At 45.3% G+C, this 22,547-nt stretch overlaps 1 protein-coding gene across 1 annotated transcript; it reads left to right on the top strand.

Annotated features, from left to right (window-relative positions):
* The first annotated feature begins 132 nt into the window (after positions 1-132).
* On the top strand, positions 133-21,109 carry CD59 (CD59 molecule (CD59 blood group)). Its single transcript, XM_059931358.1, has 4 exons — positions 133-241; positions 9,376-9,460; positions 12,987-13,088; positions 19,565-21,109. Exons 2-4 carry the CDS (start codon positions 9,394-9,396, stop codon positions 19,765-19,767), a joined length of 372 nt encoding a protein of 123 aa, XP_059787341.1. The 5' UTR covers positions 133-241; positions 9,376-9,393; the 3' UTR covers positions 19,768-21,109.
* Positions 21,110-22,547: the final 1,438 nt, after the last annotated feature.

Here is a 22,547-nt window from a genome sequence, read left to right as displayed (position 1 = left end):
CCATAAAGGTCTTAATCTAGTCCTGGCCACAGGTCTTTTTCTGCACCGGGGCCTGGAGCCCGCAATTGCGCCGGGTCGGGTGACCCTCGCTGGCAAACTGCGGCGCGCAGGGCCGGGCCGGAGCCTGGGCGGGGTGGGGCCGGCGGGAGGAGGCGGAGCCCGCCCCAGCCGAGGCGATAAAAAGGGACTGGACGGCCCGAGCAGGCGTACCCGCGCAGAAGCGGACGACTGGGGCTGGAAGGTGAGGTCTGGGGGCCGGGAGGGGAGAGGAGCCGCGCTCCCAGTCCGGCACTCGGGGATGTGGGCCGGCGCATGCGCCCACGGGCAGCTGGGCCCGGGCCCTTGCCATCGCGGGACTGGGGGGTTTGGAGGGTCCGAGAGGGCCGTGCCCACCCTGCGCCGGCCTCCGCGCCCGGAGACGGCGAGATCCGGCGCCCTTCCCCCCGCCCGCGGCCCGCAGCCTCCCCGCGATTCCTTTGTATACGACCAACGAGAAGGGGGGAGCGGGCGCGCTTTCCCAAACACCCCCCATTCCGCGGGCCCTGCCCTCCATTCCCCTGGGAGTATTTGTTTCGAAATTTGAATCTGAAGGGAAGCTCTTGCAGTTTAGGGAAAAGAAATCGCATCGCACCTTGAAAGGAGGTTAATGCCATCCCTGGAAGTTATGGACATTCTTCTCTTCCTCTGGAGGTTTAAATTTTGAATTTTAAACAGCAGGGTGGGGTCGTGACTTAGACATTTTAAGTCCAATTTTAGTTTGCTTGGGCCAGCTTGGGCCGCACCCTTCATAGAGTCTGACGGCAGACTTTTAAGGAAACGTTAGGTAGTGGTTATTTCCATGGATCCTGGAAATGTACCAGGTAACGTTCCATTTCTCCTCTGACGTATGTGGCTTCACCCCTTATCCCGGAACTCACACGGAGAAGAGCTGCGGTTTGTGACTCACCCTGGCAGTAGTTGTGTGACTTCCGTAGCTCGGGTCTCGTCCGTGCCCTCGGAGTCTTTGTGAAATAGCGATTCGGCCTGGTTGCCACCTAGTGAAGGCTCTGGCTCAGGCTTCCTCCGGTTTTCCTTTTGACCAGTGCTTTCCTTCCTTCCTATAATGCCTCATGTCCACTTTGAAAGTGCCTCCTGCCGTGGCCAGCTGATTCTTTTAAAAATCCTGTTCTTGGCCAGTTTTTTGAGGACATCAGGGGGCTCCAGCTGAGACCTGCCCACCACTCTCAACTGCAATAATTCTATTTAATTCTAAACAAATCAGCCCATACATTTTACAAACCTAGAGACATAACCCACACCATATCAAGGTTGCTTGTGATGATAGACATTTCTTGAAAAGGAGGGAGAGACCTCAAATACAGGCGAGATAATCCGAAGATTACTTTGCGTACAATTCTGAGAATCACAGATCAGGGAAACAGCTCTTTCCTACCACCTTGCTCTCCGTTGTCTAGCTTCATCTGTCGGTGATGATGGCTCTGGAATTCTCCTAAAATAAGTACAATTTGACACATGGTTTGCTTGCAGAGAAGTGATGAAGTTCATTTGTGGTCAAGGGCCTGGGCTTGGCACCAGTTTGAGTCTTGGCTCTGCTCTTACTGGCTGCGTAATCCTGAGCATGCTATTTAACCTCATTTTCTTATTGCTAAAATAACAGGCCTTACTTCTTAGGGTGTCATAAGGGCTAAATGAGATAATTCGTGGAAAGGGCTCTGTGCGCACCTGGTAAGTGGAGAACAAATGTGGCTGTTAATGTTTCAGTACCCATGTTCCCCTCTGCGGGCAGCTTACTCCCAGTTCTCTAAGGAAGGCACATACAGCTCAGAATGTTAATTGAGGGAGGTGCCTGACTGCGGACCAAATGTGTGAAACTATGGCTTCTGTATTTTCAAACAGAAAACTATAAAGAAAACACCTCATTATGCTGAGTAGCTTGTAAGGTAAAAGTCCAAATACAAATGGATGTTAAGAGTGTGGAGAGCGGGTGTCTAATGGAATTCAGCTTTGACAGCTGCAGGTACAAGCTCTTGAAAAGAAATGCATTAAAAATTCTGGGCCAGCTCCAGAAGAACCTCACAAACAAAAACGCCATAAACAAAACCAAGCCCAGAGGTGCTTGAGATTTTCCAAAGCGGAGGACATATTATTATTACTACACCCTATATCTTGTGAAATATCTTCACTACACAGTTGGCTCTGCATGTACAATCTCAAAGGGCAGGGCCGTGACGAAGCTGTCTGACAAGGGCCCTCTTTGGAGAGAACTAGAGACTTGAGTTCCTGGGACAAAGTGCAAGGAAGCCCCTTCCTTGTTGAGGAAGCTTCCGATGTGCGTAGTTTAGAGAGTTCTGAGATGGTTGTCTCTGGCACCTCAGAGTAGCTGGGAGGGGCTGTTCATTATGATGGTGGCTTTCTGTTTGTCTCTACTTGCTGATGTAATGACTTCTCTGAGCTGAGTGATCTTTGTGTAAGATCAGTGATCTTCTCAGCTTGCCTGGCTGTGTGTGTACAAGGTGATAAGGAGGCAAAGCCCCAAGCCACTAACACTACTGGCCTCCAGGTAATGTTAAGTTACTTGTGAGTTACTGGCCCCTGGTAAACAGAGGCAAGATCCACCCAGCCGTGTCTTTGCAAGTAACCTGTTGCCTCGGGAACAGGTAATTTCATCCCCTGGGGCCTCCATTAATTTCCTATAAAATAGGAACGTTGGGTTTAATTTTTGAGAATACTTCTAGCCTTAAAGTTTATCAGCCTCTAAGGCTCCAGGTTCCCAGGAACAGAAACTATACTCCTGGGCATCTGTGAATCTTGTGGCAACATCGCCGATGTAAAATCTCTTCTCTGGTGGCCTTTGTTAACCAATTTATTTCAGAAGCTGAATTCACAAGAAGTTTCCCCACCAGAGAGTTTAACTGTGGTTAAGAGCTCAGACCTGGGTTTAGATGCTGCTCTGCCACGTACCAGTTCTGAGGTTGGTGTATTCATTTTCTATTACTGTTGAAACAAATCACCACAAACCTAGTGGCTTAACACAACACAAATTTATTAATCTTACAGTTCCATCTGTCAGAAATTGGACCCGGGCCTCACTGGGCTCACATCAAGGTGTCAGCAGGGCTGTGTTCCTTTTTGGCGGCTCTGTGCGAGAATCTGTCCCCTTGACCATTCAAGCTATTGGCACAGTACAGTCTTTGGGGTTGGAGGACTGGGGTGCCATTTCCTGGCTGAGTGTCAGTTAAGGACCATTCTTCACTTCTAGAGGCCACCTGTATGCCTCAGCTGTGACCCCCTTGCTCTGTCTTCAGAATCCCCATGGGTGGGCAAAGTCCATCTCACTCTTTGAATCTTCAGCTCTCAGTGTGGTCCCCGGTTAGAAATGCTAATTTCTAACTGGACCCCACCCAAGACCTGCAGAATCAGAACTTCTAGGGTCAGGGCCCAGCAATCTGTGTTTAACAGCCCTCTAGGTGATTCTGATGCCCACTAAAGCTAGAGAACCAGTACTGTTACCCTATTTTATTTTCTTCCTGGTCTTTAACATTAGTTGGTGTCCACCTCCGCTAGATTGTAAGGTTCTTGAGAGTGGGGCTTCGCCTGGTTCAGCAGTCACTGTAGCCCAGTGCCTAGCATGGCACCTGCTCAGCTCACAGTGGGCTCATAAATGATCATTGTGGAGATGACTGGGGGGTAGGTGCCGAGACTGAACTTGCTTCGTAGAGTAAATATACCCACGGATGTATTCCTTCAGTTTGTTGGGTCATTGGAGTGTTAAATATTTGATGTTCACATTTATTTGGATTGTTTAGATAGATAGATAGATACGTAGATAGGTAGATGATATTTCGGGGGACTGGCTGGGGTCTTTGGATGGACAGCAGCACGTCTTTGTTTTCCTATTTAAGATAATGGAATATAGGTTTGCACTGTCCATAAACTGGCTACCCAAAACATTTTCAGGAACTTGATTAGGGATGCCTGTATTTGTAAATCACCTTGCAACTTGTAGCTTCCCCTTACATCTCAGGTGGATAGAAATGAATAAATAATGATCAGGTTGGTTCTTATTGTAGGATGAGAATCTCTGGTACTTCAGAGGTCTTTTGTTTTAACCCCTTGCTGCTTTCTGCTGGCATCTTTCTGCATCATCTCTGATCTGTGATCTCTGCTCTCTGTGTGAATATTTCCAAGTGATGGGGAGTTTTTCACATTTCACCAAGGGAATTGATTTCCATATGTGCTGACACTTTGCACAGTGCCTGGCACATGGCAGGGAGGGAGGAAGGGGTGGAGTGATAGCAAGCAGTTGCTCTTAGGAAGCTCAGAATGCCTCCCTAATTGATCCTAATGCTCTTTGTAAATTACACAGAATAACCTCTCCCTCTCTTCCTTGGTGGCCATTACCGTATTTGAAGATGGTTACTGTCTCTGACTCTACTTTTCCAAATAGGACAGCCCTGGTTTCTCCCAACCATTTCTCCTGGCTTTTATAGCTGTTTATTTTGCTGTCCTGATAAACTGGAAGAAATTCAGAAATCTGGCACCTCATAGTAAAAATATTATTTCTAGGTCAGGTCTAAGCCCAGGACAGAGTAACCCCAGGATTGTGTGTGCATTTGTCTGTTTGTTCCTTAAAGTGCCACGTAACATTTTAGCCCATAGTGAACTTTAAAATCCTCAAGTCTTATTTTTATATTTTATCATTCTATAAAATCATTATCACCACTTCACAAATTAGGAACTGAAGTAAAGTAGTTGACTGCTTTAAGGTTATATAAATTGACAGCAGAGTGGGATTAGAATATAGGTCTTTCAGGACTACTAGAAAATCACACAAGCCTCATTTTTTTTTTTTTTTTTTTACAAATATAGGGTGTGACTAAAATAACTATTTTTAGACATAGGAGAATATATATACATGAAATATTTTTTACCTCAATGTAGCAGATTTTGAAAGGTGGTATATATTTTTAATACTTAATCAGGTGGAGTAGTACAAAAATAAAAACTTAAGCTGCAAGTGAAATGACACATAAGTACATTAAAATATTCTTCACTCATGTTGAGAGCTCTTTCTATAAAAATGTTCATTGTTAAGAAAATATATTTAAGCATAAATAAGCTGCTCATAATTCTACCATGCTGTTAATCACATGATCCAAAATGTTTGGAAAAGTTGGAAGTTGTTCCAAGCATTTTTTTATACGAGTGTGTATGTATGTGTGTGTGTGTGTGTGTGTGTATATATGTATTTTAAGACAAAGTTTTAAAATTATAGCTATTTTTAAACTGGCTTTTTTTCTTAATGCATTGTGAATAGCCTTCCATGTCTGTTACTCTTCACGGACGTGTAGTTCCCCACCATGGAAGTGTACCATAATTTACTCATCTTCTTGTTGGAAATGTATGTTACCAAATTTTTACTGTTTTAAACAATGCTTGTATATCCTTGACTGTTACTTATTCCTCTGGTGAAAAGCCTATTTGGCGTGCCCCTGAGGGAATTCCCTTTAGACTCAACTTCAGAGCCACCCAGGAAAATCTGTCCAGACTTCCTAAGGCTGGCTCCAGACGTGTCCTATGACTCCCAAATGGTGTTTTCCAATAGGCTCACCGATCTTATTCTGTGGACCTTTTCCAGAATGACTTTGGGTCTACGGCCATACCACCCTAAACGCGCCCCATCTCATCTGATCTCAGAAGCTAAGCAGGGTTGGGCCTGGTTAGTACTTGGATGGGAGGCAGAATGACTTTGGGCTGTTTCCAGTAATTAAATCCATTGTTTAAATGAGTCCTAGTATGTTTAGAAAAGAGTGATGAGGTCTTCTGGATGCATCTTGCATCTAAGTGTTTGGCTGGGTGGATTGGAAAAGTAATGGCAGCTCTCTGGGTTCATCTACCATCTGATCTACACTTAACTTATGGGCATCATCTTTAAATTTAAAATGGAGGATGTTTTAGACTAGGGGGCAGAGTTTCAAGCCATGAGGTTCAGTTCTCTTTTTTAATTCTGTAACAGACTTGCCAGAAGACGGGTGATCTATGACTACTGCAAGGGAAAGTTTTGTAATGTGTGGAGTTTCCTATTTCTAAGTATAAAAATAATGCTTGGCTCATTATAGAATATTTGGGGAGGTATGGCAAAAAGTAAAAGGTCAGGAAGAGAAATAAGAGATTATAAATAATCCTGCTTAGTGTTTACTACTATCAGCATTTTGGGGGCATTTATAAAATAACTTTAAAACAATCAGCTATTTTCTGTCCCCCACCCCTGCCATTTCATAACAACATATCGCCCTTGGAAATTCATATTTCAGTAGTGGTTAATGAAGAGCTGGTCTTCCGATTCGAACAGCTCAACGTCCGTACACTGACCACTTCCTCTCTCTGCTATCTTGGCCCTCCCATAGCCGAGTCACAGAAACAGCCGCTGTGACTACCAGCCAGTCCTGTGGACTTAAAGCTCAGTCTTGACACTCCCCATCCAACCCGGATGGATGGCCTTAGGTTTGGGGGCTGCGATCTCCCCTGCCCATCCAGTCCAGACTGTTTGTCCAGCTTCCTGACCTGATGCTACCTTCTGTCGACCCTCCCCACCCTTCACCCCCAACACCCCCTCCCTGCCCAATTTCTTTTCCTGGGAACCTCATGACTTCCCAGTAATACTCATGGTGGCTACTGCTTTTTGAGGGCCTTCTTTGGCCAGGCATCATGCTGTGCAGTACGTGTGATTATCCCTGTGTTTACTTGGTGAAGAAGGGAGGCCCAGAGGTTGAGTAACACACGGCAATAAGTGGCAGAGCCAGAAATATTCAAGGCTTTGTGCACCGGTCGACGAGAAAGCCTGTCCCTAGACCAGTTCACTGTGCCGTTTCCGCTGCTTTTGTTAAGAGATGAGCCTTTCTTAGTAGACCCTTCTTTCTGATGAGCGTCATCAAGGGCGAGTTCACCGCACTGCATCCTCTTTGTTGTAATGGTGTTATTCATGCCAAGGACCATTCCGAGCGAAGTCTCCTGGAGCTTGTAGCTCCTGCCAGCCCGGCACCCTTCCAGCACCTACCCGCCCCCGTCAGGAGGTCCCTCCCTCCTCCTCCAATAGGGCTGCCTGAGGAAGCAAATGTTCTTAACTTTTAGGAAGAGTCTGATGCTCCCCGCGTCCCTGTTCGCGGACCTCAGATGGGTGCCTTCCTCTCCTGTTCTCTTGCAGCACTTCTTCCCAGCCCCAGGCCTATCTAAGCTGAGTGTGTGAATCATGCTTTCTACCCAGATGCCCCCGAGTGTGAGGAACCAGGCAGGGAGCTGGGGTGTGCTGGGCCTGGGCCACTGGCTGGGGGTGGGTGGCGCGGGAACGCTGTGATTCTCTCCCTTGACCCATCTGGCTCCCGGCAGAGGGCATTGCAGGGGCGTCAGGTGCTGGCAGGAGGGTCTGGGGCCTCTCCCTGAGCTATTAGGATGCAGAGACCTCGCTGCCTCCATCTCTCAGGCTCAGGAAACAAGAGAGCCTGGAGAGGCCGACAGTCTGACCGGGAGGTATGGACATGCCTGACTTCGGGCAGGAAGTCTGGGTGTGGTCAGGAAGGAAGTCCAGGGTGAGGTAGGAAGCGGTGACAACCACCACTTTTCTGTGACTGTCAAGCACATAGTTAACTTGTCTTATCTCACCTCAGTCTCCTGGTGTGGGAAAGCGCCCATGCACCTGCCCCTTGTTATAGGTGAGGAGAATGAGGCTCAGTAGCCGTGGCAGAGCCAGACCTTGTGTCCAGGTCTTTGGCAGCCTAGAGTCTGAGTTTCTGACCACTGGCCTCGGGCAGCCTCAGGTCCTCACTGCGCAGGGGTGCTGTGGGCAGCTACGCCCCGGGAGGGTCAGCCCGGTGGCGGGGGGCATTAGTAGGCTGTGGTAGGCGTTGCAGGTGCCAGAGGGAAGTGGGGGTATTCAACCTGTAAAGAAAGGCCAGGCCCAGTTAGATTTTCTTCCCACCCTCCCACATGTCAGCAGGCGACCTGTCTCTCTCCCGGGCGTGGCTTACTCAATGGCGTGTTCTTTGGGCAACGCCAGGCCCTGCCCTGTTCGCTTCTCAGTTCTCCCCTGGCCTTCCTCAGCCAACTCCTGAGCGTCACGTGACCTTCAAAGGTGTGAGAGATGCCATTTCCAACCCAGAGGAGGGCAGGGCCCACCCACCGAGAGCCCCGTCTGTCTACCGGGCAGAAGTCCTGGCCTGTGCGGCCCAGGAGAATAGAATGTGGAGCCGCCCTGGTTTGGAGCAGCTGCTGCCTCCTTGTTGGAGGATGGGCTCAGGGAAGTCGGGGTAGGGTCGGGAGGCTCCTTAGATCTACTGCTCATGATTCGGACTTAGGCAAGTTAAAAACCTCCCTGTGGGGACTTCCCTGGTGGTCCAGTGGTTAAGACCTCACCTTCCAACGCAGGGGGTGTGGGTTCGATCCCTGGTCCTGGAGCTAAGATCCCGCATGCCTCGGGGCCAAAAAAACCCAAAACATAAAACAGAAGCAATATTGTAACAAATTCAATAAAGACTTTAAAAATGGTCCACATCAAAATCTTTAAAAAACAAATAATAAAGTCTAAAAAAAAAAAAACCTCCCTGTGTCTTGGCCTCCTGCTCGGGTAAAAGGAGGGTTCAAGGTGTTTCAGCCCTCCCCTCTTCTCCCCTGATGCTCACTGCCACACATCCAGGCATTAATGTAATGGGGACTTGTCATCAGAGGTACCTGGAACCCCTCCTTACTTTTCCAGAGTGATGAGGAGGAGGTGGGGAGCCAGAGCTTCTGTGCACGCTAAGACTTTGCCTCCTGTTCTGCCGCTGAATGCACGCTGGTGCCCTCCAGAGTTACCCCTTCCATCTGATGCACTTAGTGGCGTGGCCTGGAGAAGTGGCCCTCGCTGGGCTCAGGCTTAGTTCAGCCAGCAGCTGGGGGTGGGGCCTCGCAGGTGCTGCATTACGTACTTTGTTCATATTCTCATTTGAGTCAGCGACCCTGAGGGGGAAGATAGTGCTGTCCCACTGCTCAGTCGTGAACACTGAGGCTCAGAGGAACTGAATTTATTCAAGGGTGCACGGCTACTGTAGGTGAGAGCTGGGGTGGGCCCGGTGTGCTTTGACTCCCTGCAGCTGCCCCTCCCACCAGGCCCGGCAGCATTTCTTCAGTAAGCCGAGGTCTCAGCCGGGGAGGGACCAAGCCCTGCCCCACCTGAGAGCACCCTCGGTTCATTGCACCCAGCCCGGAGGTTCCCTGCTTTCTTGGTCTGCTCACTCCTTCGCATGTTTCCTGAAAGCCCCTAGGCCTTCCAGCTCTTGGTTTCTGAGATACCCGGCAATCACCTGTTGGTTCATGACAATGCTTTGTGTTCCTTCCTTCCAGAACCTGTAGCCGGTCACAATGGGAAGCAAAGGAGGGTTCGTCTTGCTCGGGCTCCTGTTCAGCCTGGCTGTCCTCTGCCATGTAGGTGAGTGGTCCAGAGGGACATGGATCTGGATCATGTAGGCCGCCTTGGCCCTTAACTTTTTCTTAGGCCTCGGGAAGACCAAGCTGATGCCACAGACCTCGGGCGGGGCTTCGGTTCTTTCGCCATCGGTGTTACAGGTCCAGGGTGGCGTGACCGCTCCTTCCTGTGTTACGGCCCTACCCTGAGTGGAGCACCTTCCTCAGTTACAGTTCATCCTGGGTGACAGAGCTGCTTTTGTGGGGAGCGATTACACCGAGCTGCTTAAGTTTCAGCCCACTCACCGCCAGCCGCTGGGGCTACCGATGGATGCCATCTTCAGAGTGCTGAGCTGAGCCGCCCGCCCTGGGCTTCTCCCACGTGATGCAGCTGCTGCTTATAGCATTCACGTGCCAATCACTGTTCTCAGCATTTTACATGTATTTACTTATTTAATCCTCATGTCCACCCTGTGGAGCAGGGACTATTTTTATTGCCATTTTACAGGTGACAAGACTGAGGCCCAAAGAGATTAAATAACTTGTAAAATATCACACCAAAGTGGTGCAGCCAGAATTTGAACCCAAATAAGCCTGGCACCAGAGTGTCTGCCCCAGCTCCTTCACGGGGCCACCCCTCCCTGCCTCCTGGAGATCCTCGTTACCTCTGTAACAGTAGGAACACCTGTGTTACTTGCTTTGCTTCCTTATGAACATCAAAGGTCATTTTCTGCCTATGTCATGTTGGTACTACTAATTGTTATTTATTTTTGAGGGGTGGGGATGGGAGGCAGAAAAGGAAGTAGCCACGCGATGGGCACTACAGAGGCATCTGCATGTTGGAACATGTCTTAGAGCTTGTAGCTTTAGTAGCTCCCATATGGTGAATGCTTACTAGGGCCTGTACCGGACCCTGGCTCATTTAACCCTTCCAGCCATCCTGTAAGGACTCAGTACTATTACGCCCATGTTACAGTTGAGGAAACTGAAGCAAAGAACAAAGGAGCCCAAGGACACGTTTGAACAAGTTTTCCCTCTCTGAGAAAAGACAGAAGTCACAACCCCCCTCCCTCCCCACGTCTGTTGATTGTAGTCATGGAGGTTTGTAACGTGGTTCGCTATGTTACAACATACATTATTGTCTTAATTCTTCTACCCAGTAAATTTTCTGTAGTAAGAATAGCCTGGTCATACCTGCTTTCCAGCAGTCTACATTTGTTTATGGAGCAGGCTTGGGTTTGGCACTGTTAGCTGTTCTGTAACAGGTCTCGGGGGCACTTAGGTCTTTCGTGAGGGAGTCGGAGTGTGAAGAAGATCCCCTCCACCCTGGCTAAGTAGCTAGAATATCAAACAGCCACTGACTTATTGCTTGCCCCTGACCTGGTCTCCCCCATAATTGGTCCTGGTTTTTTCTCTTTCCCACTCAGGACAATTAGAAGAACATCACGGTAAATAAACCAAGCGTGGGCTTCAGAACTGATCGCCTGGGTGTGAATCCCAGTTCTCCTCTTAGTAGCCATGTGACTTTTGACAAGTTAGTTAACATCTTAGTCTTAGTTTTCTCTTGAAAAATGGGGATGGAGATCCTTGAGCCTGCCTCTTATAGCAATTCTCTGAAGATTGAAAGTTTAGGTATTTGAACACTGTGTTAGCTGTGAATATTTCTGCCTCACAGAAGTTCCAAAGGTGAGCTCTCTTTCCTCTGTCTGAAGGTTTGACGTGGCCATTTAAGATGTTATAGGGACTTCCCTGGTGGCGCAGTGGTTAAGAATCCACCTGCCAATGCAGGTGACACAGGTTCGAGCCCTGGTCCGGGAAGATCCCGCATGCCGCAGAGCAACTAAGCCTGTGCACCATAACTACTGAGCCTGCACTCTAGAGCCCACGAACCACAACTGCTGAGCCCATGTGCCATAACTACTGAAGCCCGCATGCCTAGAGCCCGTGCTCCACAACAAGAGAAGCCACTGCAATGAGAAGCCTGCGCACCACAACAGAGTAGCCCCCACTCACCGCAACTAGAGAAAGCCAGCCTGCAGCAGTGAAGACCCAACGCAGCAAAAAATAAATAAATTAATTAATTTTTTAAAAAAAGATGTTGTAGAGAGCTTCACTCCTGTCTGTGCTCAGGAAGTGAGAAGCCACTTTCTTCTGGCCTTCTGAGAATTCCTCTCCCTGGTGATGAACCTAGACTTTGGCCTTAGAACTAAAAGTCAGCTCTTGGGTTCTAAAACCCACATTTCGTCTTGGTTTAACCATGCCATTCTTCTATGAGATTTTACATATTTCATCTTTGAAAATGTCTTTTCACACTGATAGGTACTTCCAAATACTGATTACGTGGCAGAAGCCATGTGGCCGGAAGAAGGTGATCTCTTATTATAGAAAAGAGTATGTCTACATGAATCAGGAAAACTTGCTTCCAACTCTTCCCATCACAAATGTGGAATATGACTCATCTTTTTCCATCACCATTGTTATAAAAAACAGAGAAGGGAAAATAATCCAGTGAAACTTGAAGTCTAGCCACCAAAGATGAATCCTAAGAACATGAGTGGGAGGGTTAGTCATTTTTCAAATTGGGGAACCAGAGGCATTTGCTTCTGATATAAGTTGACCCTCGTGTTCAGTGTCACTGTGCATGTCTTCCCACCCACGTGGGTTTAAAGTGTATGGCTGCCGCCTGCCCCTTGACTGTGTTTGCTTCTGGCGATGGGTCAGTCCCTCAGCAGGGAACAGCTGCAGTGAGGACGCCTTATCCCAGAGGCCATCAGACTTGTTCTGCAGAGGTCCAGATAGTAAATATTTCAGGCTTTGCAGGCCAAGAGACAAAAATCAAGGATATGATGTAGGCTTTTATATAAATAAGAGAGAAAACAAATTTCTCCAAGTTTTTAATTGACAGAATTCAAAAATTTAGTAATTGAGTACAATTATTTATAATACAGATCTACTAATGAGAAGAATAGAATTCTTTCTGGGAGAATAACATTTTGCTTACTTGGGATTCAAAAGTTAGTGTTCCCCATCATCAAATTGGTTGCAAATGTTCATCTGTTAATACTGATCTGTAATGAGATTTCATGCATTTCATCTTGGAGCATGTCTTTTCACACAGATAGGTACTGCCAAATCCTGATATCAGTCCGTGAGAATGTTATGTGATAGAGCATATTCATTGCTTGGAAGCAATGAATTTATAGAATTCTGTTAGTTTATCCTCTTAATGGATTCCTTTTAATATGTCATTGCATTGCAGATTAATCACTTCCGGTTGAAAGTAGGAGAAAGCTTCTCAACTGCACAGTTAAATGGATTTTGAAATCTGGAAATTCCCTTTGCACTTGCCTCAGGGTCCAAAAAACTGCTGCTGGAACTGTAGTTTGAGCTTGGAAAAATATATCTACTGCAGATATATGTGGGAAGGAAGCCCACTCTGAGTTGCTGACCTCTGACCCACACTAATGGAGATGGTGGGCTTGCTTCTGCTGCCAGGAGGGTGAGTCATTGCTGGTCTACCAGGTGCTGACGGGCATTCTTCCTGATCCTAGGTCACAGCCTGGAGTGCTACAGCTGTGTTAACCCAGCTAATGGCTGCACTACGGCCGTCAATTGTTCACGTAACCAAGATACTTGTCTCATCGTTAAAGCCGGTAAGAGCCTCCCCCTCCCCCTCTTCCTGAGTGTAATGGGATGAAGAGGGCCTGGGAAAAGATCTGGGCCACTCTCATTCTTGTTAGACTCGTATTCAACAAGTAATAGCTACCATTTAATAGCACCAGTGGTGTGCGGCACTAAGCACTTTCCATTTGTTTTTTTATTTAATATTTCCCGTCTACCACTCGGGGTAATATTTGATTCCCGTTTGGTAAATGAGGAAACTGAGACTCAGATTAAGCAACAGACTAAGGTCAAGGAACCAGCTCAGGATCTGAACATGGGAATCCATCTAATTCCAACACTTGTGCTCTTAACAGCAACACTGGCTGCCTCCCAAACTTTTGAGAGCCTGTCCTGTGCCAGAGCCTGAGCTAGGAGCTCGGGGTACAAAGATGAAGAAAGGAGACGATGAAAATTGTGAAAGAGGCCTGTGTAGCTATTAGAGATGTCTTTATTTATACCCGTGTCTCATTCCGTGGGGAATTTAATACATACAGAGTCCTGAGGGGACTCACGCTGAGCTCAAAGGACAAGTAGGAAGTAAGAGGACTAAGAGAGGAAGGGTGTTCCCAAGAAAGGCAACAGTAGGTACCGAGGCTTGGTGGCCTCAGAGAAAAAGGCACTCATGGGCTTGGGGTAGGGAACTGTCAACATTGACAAATTTTGTCATATCTGCATTTTCCAAATTGGTTAGACTATGGAATCACTTCCTCCATAAATCCTATTAAAATGGAATTTAGGAAATGGTGGAGAGAGGCAAGAAACCAGCAAAGGCATGACCTCTGCTCTTGCTGGGTGTGGTTCTGGATTGAATCAATGTGTGGAAATGATACTGGTGAGGAGTGGCTGTTTCAGGATCTGCTCAGTTAGTGTACAAGGTAAACCCCCTGACTTCCATCTCTAAGAGATAAAAGTAAAAATACCCTTCAAGTTAGTTCACTCCTACCCTCTATGTAAATTCTTCCCAGTGTCCACCTCAAGGAATGCTAAGCACATCAGGTAAACTCATAAAAGCCTTGGGAGACCCACATGTTCAGAAAAACCTGATAGAAAGGAGGAGGAGTTTCACTTCCCCAGAAAGGAAAAATCCCTCAATAAGTAAGAACAAATTAGAATTATCCTGTCTAAAGAACAGGAGTATCTCATAATTTTGATATAAACTCCTGGAATGCAGCTCAGATTCCAAGGCCTGCATGTAAGGTCCTTGATTCCGTAGGGGACAGTTCCTCTGCCTCACCTGGAGGACTGTATTAATTGATTGTTAATGTAGAAAGCATAGTGAGGCCCCCAGAGAGAATAGTCATTCACTCCACAAATATTTGAGCACCAATTATCTATGATCACAGAAACTTACTTCTTAACCCTGATTGTCTGTGTCTCGTAGACCCCCACTACAAAAAGTATAATTTCCAAATGAGAGAATAAAGGCAATATTATGTGTAGAATAAGTATTAGATTATCAGTTAGAAGCTTTGAGCTCTGATCTCTGTCTTGCCACCAGTAAGTTCTTCCTGCCTCTGTTTTTTATTAATGAAGTGGGTGTGTCAGATGGTAGAGGTGGAGAGAAGGAAAGAGGGAAGTAGACTAGACTAGGAAACAAATCCCATTGTTTCCTACCTGAATGGTTAAACTTTCATTTTAGTTGTTTTCCAACATCATTGAAGTATAATTGACAAATAAAAACTGTGTATATTTAAGGTGTACAACATGGCGATTTGATATACATATACGTTGTGAAATGATTACCACAATCAGTCTAATTAACACATCCACCCCCTCACATTGTTACCTTTCTGTGTGTGATGAGAACACTTAAGATCTACTCTGTTAGCAAATTGCAAGTATACAATACAGTCTTGTTAACCACAGTCATAATGCTGTACATTAGATTCCCCAGAATTTACTCATCTTATAATGAACTGTTATGCTTTGTAAAAATGATTAATGTCAACAATGAGGCACGTCTATTAGAATGGCCAAAGTCTAAAACACTGACAACCCCAAATGCTGGTGAGGATGTGGAGCCACAGGAGCTCTCATTCACTGCTGGAAGGAGTATAAATTGGTACACAGTTTGGCAGTTTCTTACAAAACTAAACGTACTCTCACCATAAGGTTCAACAGTTGCATTCCTTGATATTTACCTAAATGAGTCAAAAAATTATGTCCACTCAAAAACCTACACATGGATGTTTATAGCAGCTTTATTCATAATTACCCAAACTTGGAAGCAACCAAGATGTCCTTCAGTAGATGAATGGATAAATAAATGGTGGTACATCCAGAGAATGGACTAAAAAGAAATGAAGTATCAAACCATGAAGAGACATGAAGGAAACTTAAATATGTATTACTGAATGAAAGAAGCCACTCTGGGAAAGCTACATTGTTAGGATTCCAACTATGTGATGCTTTGGAAAGGGCAAAACTAAGGAGATAATAAAAAGGTCAGTGGCTGCCCGGGGTTAAGTGGGGGAGGAGGGAGGGATGAATAGGTGGAGCACAGGATTTTTCGGGCAACGAAGCTAGGACTCTGTGTGATACTGTAATGATGGACACATGTCATACATTTGTCAAACCCCATAGAATGTACAACACCCAGAGTGCACCCAAATGTAAATTATGGACTTTGGGTGATGATCATGAGTCCATGTAGGTTCATCAGTTGGCAACAAATGTACTGGTGGGAGATGTTGATAGTGAGGGAGGTTGTTTGGGGTGGAGGTGGGGCTGTCGGGGGCTCTATGGGAACTGTGTACTTTCCGCTCAATTTCGCTGTGAATCTAAAACTACCCTCAAGTATAAAATCTATTTTTTTAAGGATAATGTGAATCTTAAATAGTTTTCTTCTTCTCATGAACATAGGTCCCCAAACTTCAGCTAGACATGTGGTAACAGCAGTTCTTGAAATATAGATATTCAGACCTTACAGTAAGGCAGGTAGTCACAGAACATCTAAATGCCCCTCTGACTCTGATTGACATCAGCCTGGGAGAGGCGAGGCACACTGTCATAAACACGAATCAAAGGCCAGGCATACATTGGAGAAATTATTTAATTAATCTAGCCGTATTTTCACCCCAGCTGTGAAATGGGAATACTTATCTCCCAGGGTCAGTGGGGCAGTTAGTGGAGAAATATGCATGATAGTGCTGTGCAGATTCAGTCTAGAAGAGAGACAGATGGGCGCTACTTCAGCCACTATTTACTGGCGTCCTGGCTAGGTCCTGGAAATACAAACCATGTACTTAGAATCTGGCAGAGCCTCTGATGACAGTGCCAAGCAATGATTTCTGTAATGGCCTTTCAAATAAGGGACACGCTGAAGGATGCCTAAGGCAACTGGGGACTACTGCTTGGTAAAGGCAGACTCAAGGCAAATCTTCAAAGAGAGTGGGGAGGCTGTGCCTAGCAGAGAGAGAACCTTTAACGTTCCGGTGACTCTGTGATATGATCCACTTTTACTCGGGTGATTCTGATAGTGGCTTTGGTGAGAAGCTCACCGTTGAAGGTTGTTATGCAAATAAGTTCATTCAAGTAAAGTGCTTGGCTCACTGCAGGACACATAGTAAGTGATTAGTTGGTAGCAATTATTAATAAATTACTATCCGCTCTCCCCAAGCTGTTAGGCTTCCCTAATCAACATTCTGGTGACTTTAATGCTTTCCCAGTTCCAAAGCCTGATTACTACTACGTAAGACAGTAACTTATTAATGCTGTCCTATTCAACAGCATTCTTTAGTACAGTATTAGAAGCATCCACTTAAAATATTTATGATCCAAGCAGGTAGAGTCACTGGAACACTCCTATCTGGCCTCTGCCACTTGACCAAACTTCATTAAAATCCAGGCCAGACACTCATCTCCTCTGAGGGGGGAGGACAGAACAGTTATACCTGCAGTTATAAACTTAGAAGTTTTGTTCTGAGCTGTGAATGAAATAGAATAAATTAGTTACTGGCCTTAAATAAGGAAATGGGCATCTGTATTTTTTTCTTTCCAACACAGAAGAAAAGAAAATGATTCCAGGGCAGGGACCAACCTTCTATATCTGTGTGTCCCCAGCATCTAGCACAACTATCTTCTCTTCTCTCTCAACTCTCACTTTTTAAAAATATTTAACATAATTTTTCTAAATATTAAAAAATCACTATAAGCTAATTGGCATTGTATATTTTGGCCTGCATTTTCCTTTGTGTGTAAAAATTGGGACCATAATGGCACATTCTTTTGGAAAATTTTCCTGCTTTACTGAATAATCTAATGATTTTTAAAGGAAGTTTAAGCTATGTTTAAAATACATTCATCCAGTGATTTTTTATTTTAAATCTCAGTCTACAGAGAAATGTATAAATGAAAGATAGTCTTCTGTGAGGGTAACACTGTTAAATTACTTGGGAATCTTTTCAGAGAAAAGTAGTATACTCACCCTCACACATATACTTTATACAAATGGATCACATTCTACATATTGTTCTGCATCTAGGCTTTTTTCTATTGAGATATAATTCACATATCTCAGTTCCAAAGTACATTTTAAAGTGCACAATTCAGTGGCCTTTAGTATGTCCACAACTCTGTACAACTATCACCACTCATTTCAGAACATTATTATCACCCCGAAAGGAAACCCCATACCCATTAGCAGTCACTCCCTATTCTTCCCTCACCCATACCCCAGCAGGGAGTACTAATCTACTTTCTGTCTCCATGGATTTGCCTATTCTGGACATTTAGATATAAATCGAACCATACAGTGTTGTGGTCCTTTGTGACTGGCTCCTTTCACTAGCATCATGTTTTTTTGGTTGGTTGGTTTTTTTAAGTATATAATCTATTCTTTTTTTTAAATTTTTTATTCATTTATTTATTTTTGGCTGCATTGGGTCTTCGTTGCTGCTCGCGGGCTTTCTCTAGTTGCAGCGAGCGGGGGCTACTCTACGTTGCAGTGCATGGGCTTCTTATTGCAGTGGCTTCTCTCATTGCAGAGCACAGGCCCTAGGCACACGGGCTTCAGTAGTTGTGGCTCGCGGGCTCTAGAGCACAGGCTCAGTAGTTGTGGTGCACGGGCTTAGTTGCTCCACGGCATGTGGGATCTTCCTGGACCAGGGATTGAACCCATGTCCCCTGCATTGGCAGGCGGATTCTTAACCACTGCACCACCAGGGAAGTCCCTGAGCATAATGTTTTTAATGTTCACCCATGTTATTGGATATATCAGTACCTCATTCCTTTTTATGGCCAAATAATATTCCATTGAATGGATATACCACATTTTGCTTATCATTTACCAGTTAATGGACATATGGGTTGTTTCCACTTTTTAGCTGTTTTGAATAATGCTGCTATGAACATTCGTGTGTAAGCATTTGTGTGAACATAGTTTTCAATTCTCTTGGGTAATATATTTACCTAGGAGTAGAATTACTAGGTCACATGGTAACTATTTTTAACCTTTTGAGGAAATGCCAGACTTTTCCAAGATACCTGCACCACTTTACCTTCCCACGAGCAGTATTTGAGGGTTCCAGTTTCTTCACTTCCTTGACACCACTTGTTATTTTCCAATTTCTTGACTATAGCCATCCTAGTAGGTGTGAATTGATCCTCACTGTGGTTTTGATTTGTATTTTCTTAATGGCTAATGATATTGAGCATCTTTTCATGCACTTATTGGCCCTTTGTATATCTTTGGAGAAGTATCTATATCCTTTGCCCATTTTTTAATTGGGTTGTCTTTTTATTGTTGAGTTGTAAGAGTGTTTCATATATTCTGTATACTATACTCTTATCGGATATACGATTTGCAAACATTTTCTCACTTTTTGTGGGTTTTGTCTTTTTAATTTTTTAAAATAGTGTTCTTTGAAGCACAAAAGTTTAATTTTGTTTAAGTCCAATTTATCTATTTTTCTGCACTTAAAAAAAAAAACTCAAACTCCTCCCATGTCAATACACATGGTCCTGTGGCATTCCTTATCTGCATGGAACTTCGTTGTGTGGAACTCTACCTAATTTACTCAAATGCTTTTTTATTAACTGACTGTTTGTCTTTTAAGTTTCTTGCTGCTACAGATAGTGCAGTGACCATTCTTGAGCATACACCTTTAACCTTTTTTCAAGTAACTTCATAGAGTAAATTCTAGAAGTGGGATTGCTGGATCAAAGAGGGCATGTGTTTAAAAATCTTGGTAATTCAAACATTAGTATGATTTCCTGTTGCCTTCCATATACACACAACTGTATTGGCTCTGATGAGACTTTGCTTTTATGGAAAAGTTCCATTCAGAGCTGGATCATTATTTACTTAATTGTTCCCCTTTATAAGCTAACTGGGATACATATTTTTACCCAAATGTCTCTATTTCCCCAGGATAAGTTCTAAGAAGTAGAACTGAGGGTTCAAAGACAGGTGCAGAGTTTTACCTGCTTGATTGCTTATCTTTGTGTGTGTGTATTTCCCCCACAGTGCCAACAAAAACTTACTACCAGTGTTGGATGTTTGACCGTTGCAGTTTCGAAGCCATTGCGAAAGCCTTAGGGGAGAAGGAGCTTCAGTACCGCTGCTGCCGGGAGAACCTGTGTAACAAAAGTGATGGGACGAGTATATCAGGGAAAACAGCTCTGCTGGTCATCCTGCTGCTGGTGGCAGTCTGGAGCTTTTGTCTCTAAATCTACACCAGGAGGGCTTCTCCTAAATCTCCTGTTTCTGTATACTCCTTATTTCCCGTGCTGCTGCGTTCCAAAGGCTTTATATTTTCCAGCTGGATCCTGTTGGGAAAGACTAAAACTAGCTTGAGCAACTTAGATTAGAGAGAGGAACTCAGAGGGACTCTGAAGACCAGTTCTGTTGGCGGAGAAGACCTGTTTGAGGGAAAAAGTTTGAGTGAAGTGCATGTGATTTGAGTAAAGTTGCATGCTTCTTACTCTGCTCTTTGCAGTGACAGCTTGAGTATATTCTCTGCAGTCTTCAGCTATTTCCCTCTGGTTCCTTGGATGTAGTTAATGTGATCAGTACTTTTTTGGGTGACTGGGGCAGGGGGCTCCTTTTCAACAGTCTCTCACAAGGCATGCTTTATTCTCATCTTTCATGGCCCCTGTATTGCCAGGTAGGCATGGTGCATATTCCAGGTGTGGGCTGTCAGGGACAATGAGATTCTCAATGACTTGTATTCTCAGCTAGAAGGTGTCTGGCTGGGAAGGAGGTAAGCTTTCCAGATGGCAGGGCATGGAAGCACAAGATTTATCTTTAGAGAAGCACCAGAGGCTGAAATCTGTGTTTTCTTCTGTCCCTAAATTTTGTATTGGCTTTGCTGTCTTTCACTAGAAAAACTCAGTAGCATAAGTTAATGGTGTGTTAAAACTATCCCTCCCACTCCCCGCCTTTTTTATTGGAATGGTAGGCTGTCTTAGCTTTGTCACACACAGTTAAAAACTAAACATTTGAATATTCTATGTTACATATGACTTGCAGTTATTAAATATGCTTATTTTAAATGTTACTGGTAGAAAAACTCTTCATATGTGTATGTATAATGCATGAATGGAAAAGGAGGAGCCTTTGGGGTTACGATTTGAGATTTCCAAATGTCATCATAAACAGTAACAGGTCTGAAGGGATGTGTTTTACCTGCCGACATCCAGCCTGTTGGCTCCTAGCTGAGTCAGAACAGATAGTGTAAAATACATCTGTAAGGGCTGTTAGCGTAATCACGAATGCTGAGGCTTTCAGAAGCGCTACCGGTTTCCTAAAAAGTGATACACCTTTTCAGGATGACAAAGTTTTGCCTCTTTCTTGTGGGTACTGGTGAATAATTTAAGATCCAGTAGACTTAATGACATTTGTATGCTTACAATCTTGGCTGTATTTAACAGCATAGCCTGACTTTTGCCGATGAGAGTGGAATTTCTTGATTAACATTAAAAAAAAACAAAAAAACTCCTTGATTATGTGATCTGTTGGACAAACCAGAATGAATACTGCCTTTCTGAAAATAAAATCTCATCAAATGCATGAGTGTGGTGATTGGCCCAAAAGGATAACAACATAGGTGACATGCCCAATGGTAGCAACTGAAAGAAGAGATCTTGGACAGTACCAGATTTCTTCTGTTGATGCCATTACTTAAACACAGACCAATAGAGGCTTCCGCATCAAAACCTAGCATTACCTTGGTGCTCTGTGTTCCCTATTGGCTCAGAGCTTTTCCTTACATCATCTTTAATCTTCTGTTCAAAGACAAAATACTAGGTGTGACTCTTTCCTCAATAGAACTTTTTCTGCCCAAGAAAGTACTGACCATGCCCACAGCAAAGTGGCTCATTTCATACAGTACCTTTTAGTTCCAAGGAACAAGAACCAATTTTGACTCACTTAAGCAGAAAATGAATTTGGGGGAACTTTGAAGGGGCATTCAACCAGACTGCAAAAAACCAGTAGTTGGGGAGAGTTCCCTGGTGGTCTAGTGGTTAGGATTCAGTGCTTTCACTGTTGTGGCCCAAGTTCAATCCTGGGTTGGGGAACTGAGATCCTGCAAGCCATGCAGTAGAGCCAAAAAATTTAAAACATTAAAAAAAAGCCAGAGAGGAGGAGTCAATATGGTGGTGTGGGAAGATGCGGAGATAGCGTCTCCCCACAAATAGGGCATCTGCCGGCCGCTGGTGGGGACTCTGACCCCCAAGGAGATGGGAGGAACCCCAAAGTGAACCAGTAGGATGTAGGGGGACCAAGGGGGGAGGAGAAGTGGAGCAGACAAGATCAGCACCCCTGAGCCCAGGGAGATCAGGAGAGGCAGGTGGGAGGGACTCCCTGGGAAGAGCCGGAGAGGAGCAGAGGGCGATCGCCTGGCCCACTCGGCAGGGGAGCCTGCTGAGCTCCCAAGCCACTTCCCTCCCATCCAAAGCCCCATCCAGGCTGCGTGGGTCCTGGGGGCAGGTGGGAGGGGCCATCCAGGAGGAGCAGGAGAGGAGAGGAAGGCGTTTGCATTGCCCACTCGAGTCCAGGAAGCCTACTGGGCTCCCAGGTGAGGTCTGCTGCCCTCAGATGGGGGTGGGGGGCACGCCTGGGCCCCTTCTGTTCCTTGAGCCTAAGCCCCACCCCCCACAGCCCCCAGGGCCTTTTCCAGCCCTGTGGGTCCTGAGCATAGGCCCTGCCCACTGCCCAAACCTCGCCCTTGATTAGGCCCCACCCTCCACAGCCAAGGCCTTCCTCCCTCGCTTTTCTTTTTCTTTCCCTCCTCCTCTTTTTTACTATTTTGGTACTGATGTACCTTCCAGTTGTTGATTCATCTATATTTTTATTTTTACATTCTTCCTAACATATCAGTGTCCTAATCTAATTTTATTTTTTACTTTGTTCTTTCTCTCTTTTTTTTTTTTTTTTTGCCACCCCATGAAGCTTGCAGGATCTTAATTCACGAGCCTGGGGTTGGGGGGAAGCTCCTGCACTGGGA

The sequence above is a fragment of the Balaenoptera ricei genome, chromosome 8 (assembly GCF_028023285.1).
Source record: "Balaenoptera ricei isolate mBalRic1 chromosome 8, mBalRic1.hap2, whole genome shotgun sequence".
NCBI classification, from domain to species: Eukaryota; Metazoa; Chordata; class Mammalia; order Artiodactyla; family Balaenopteridae; genus Balaenoptera; species Balaenoptera ricei.
This window is presented reverse-complemented; position numbering and strand designations above follow the sequence as displayed.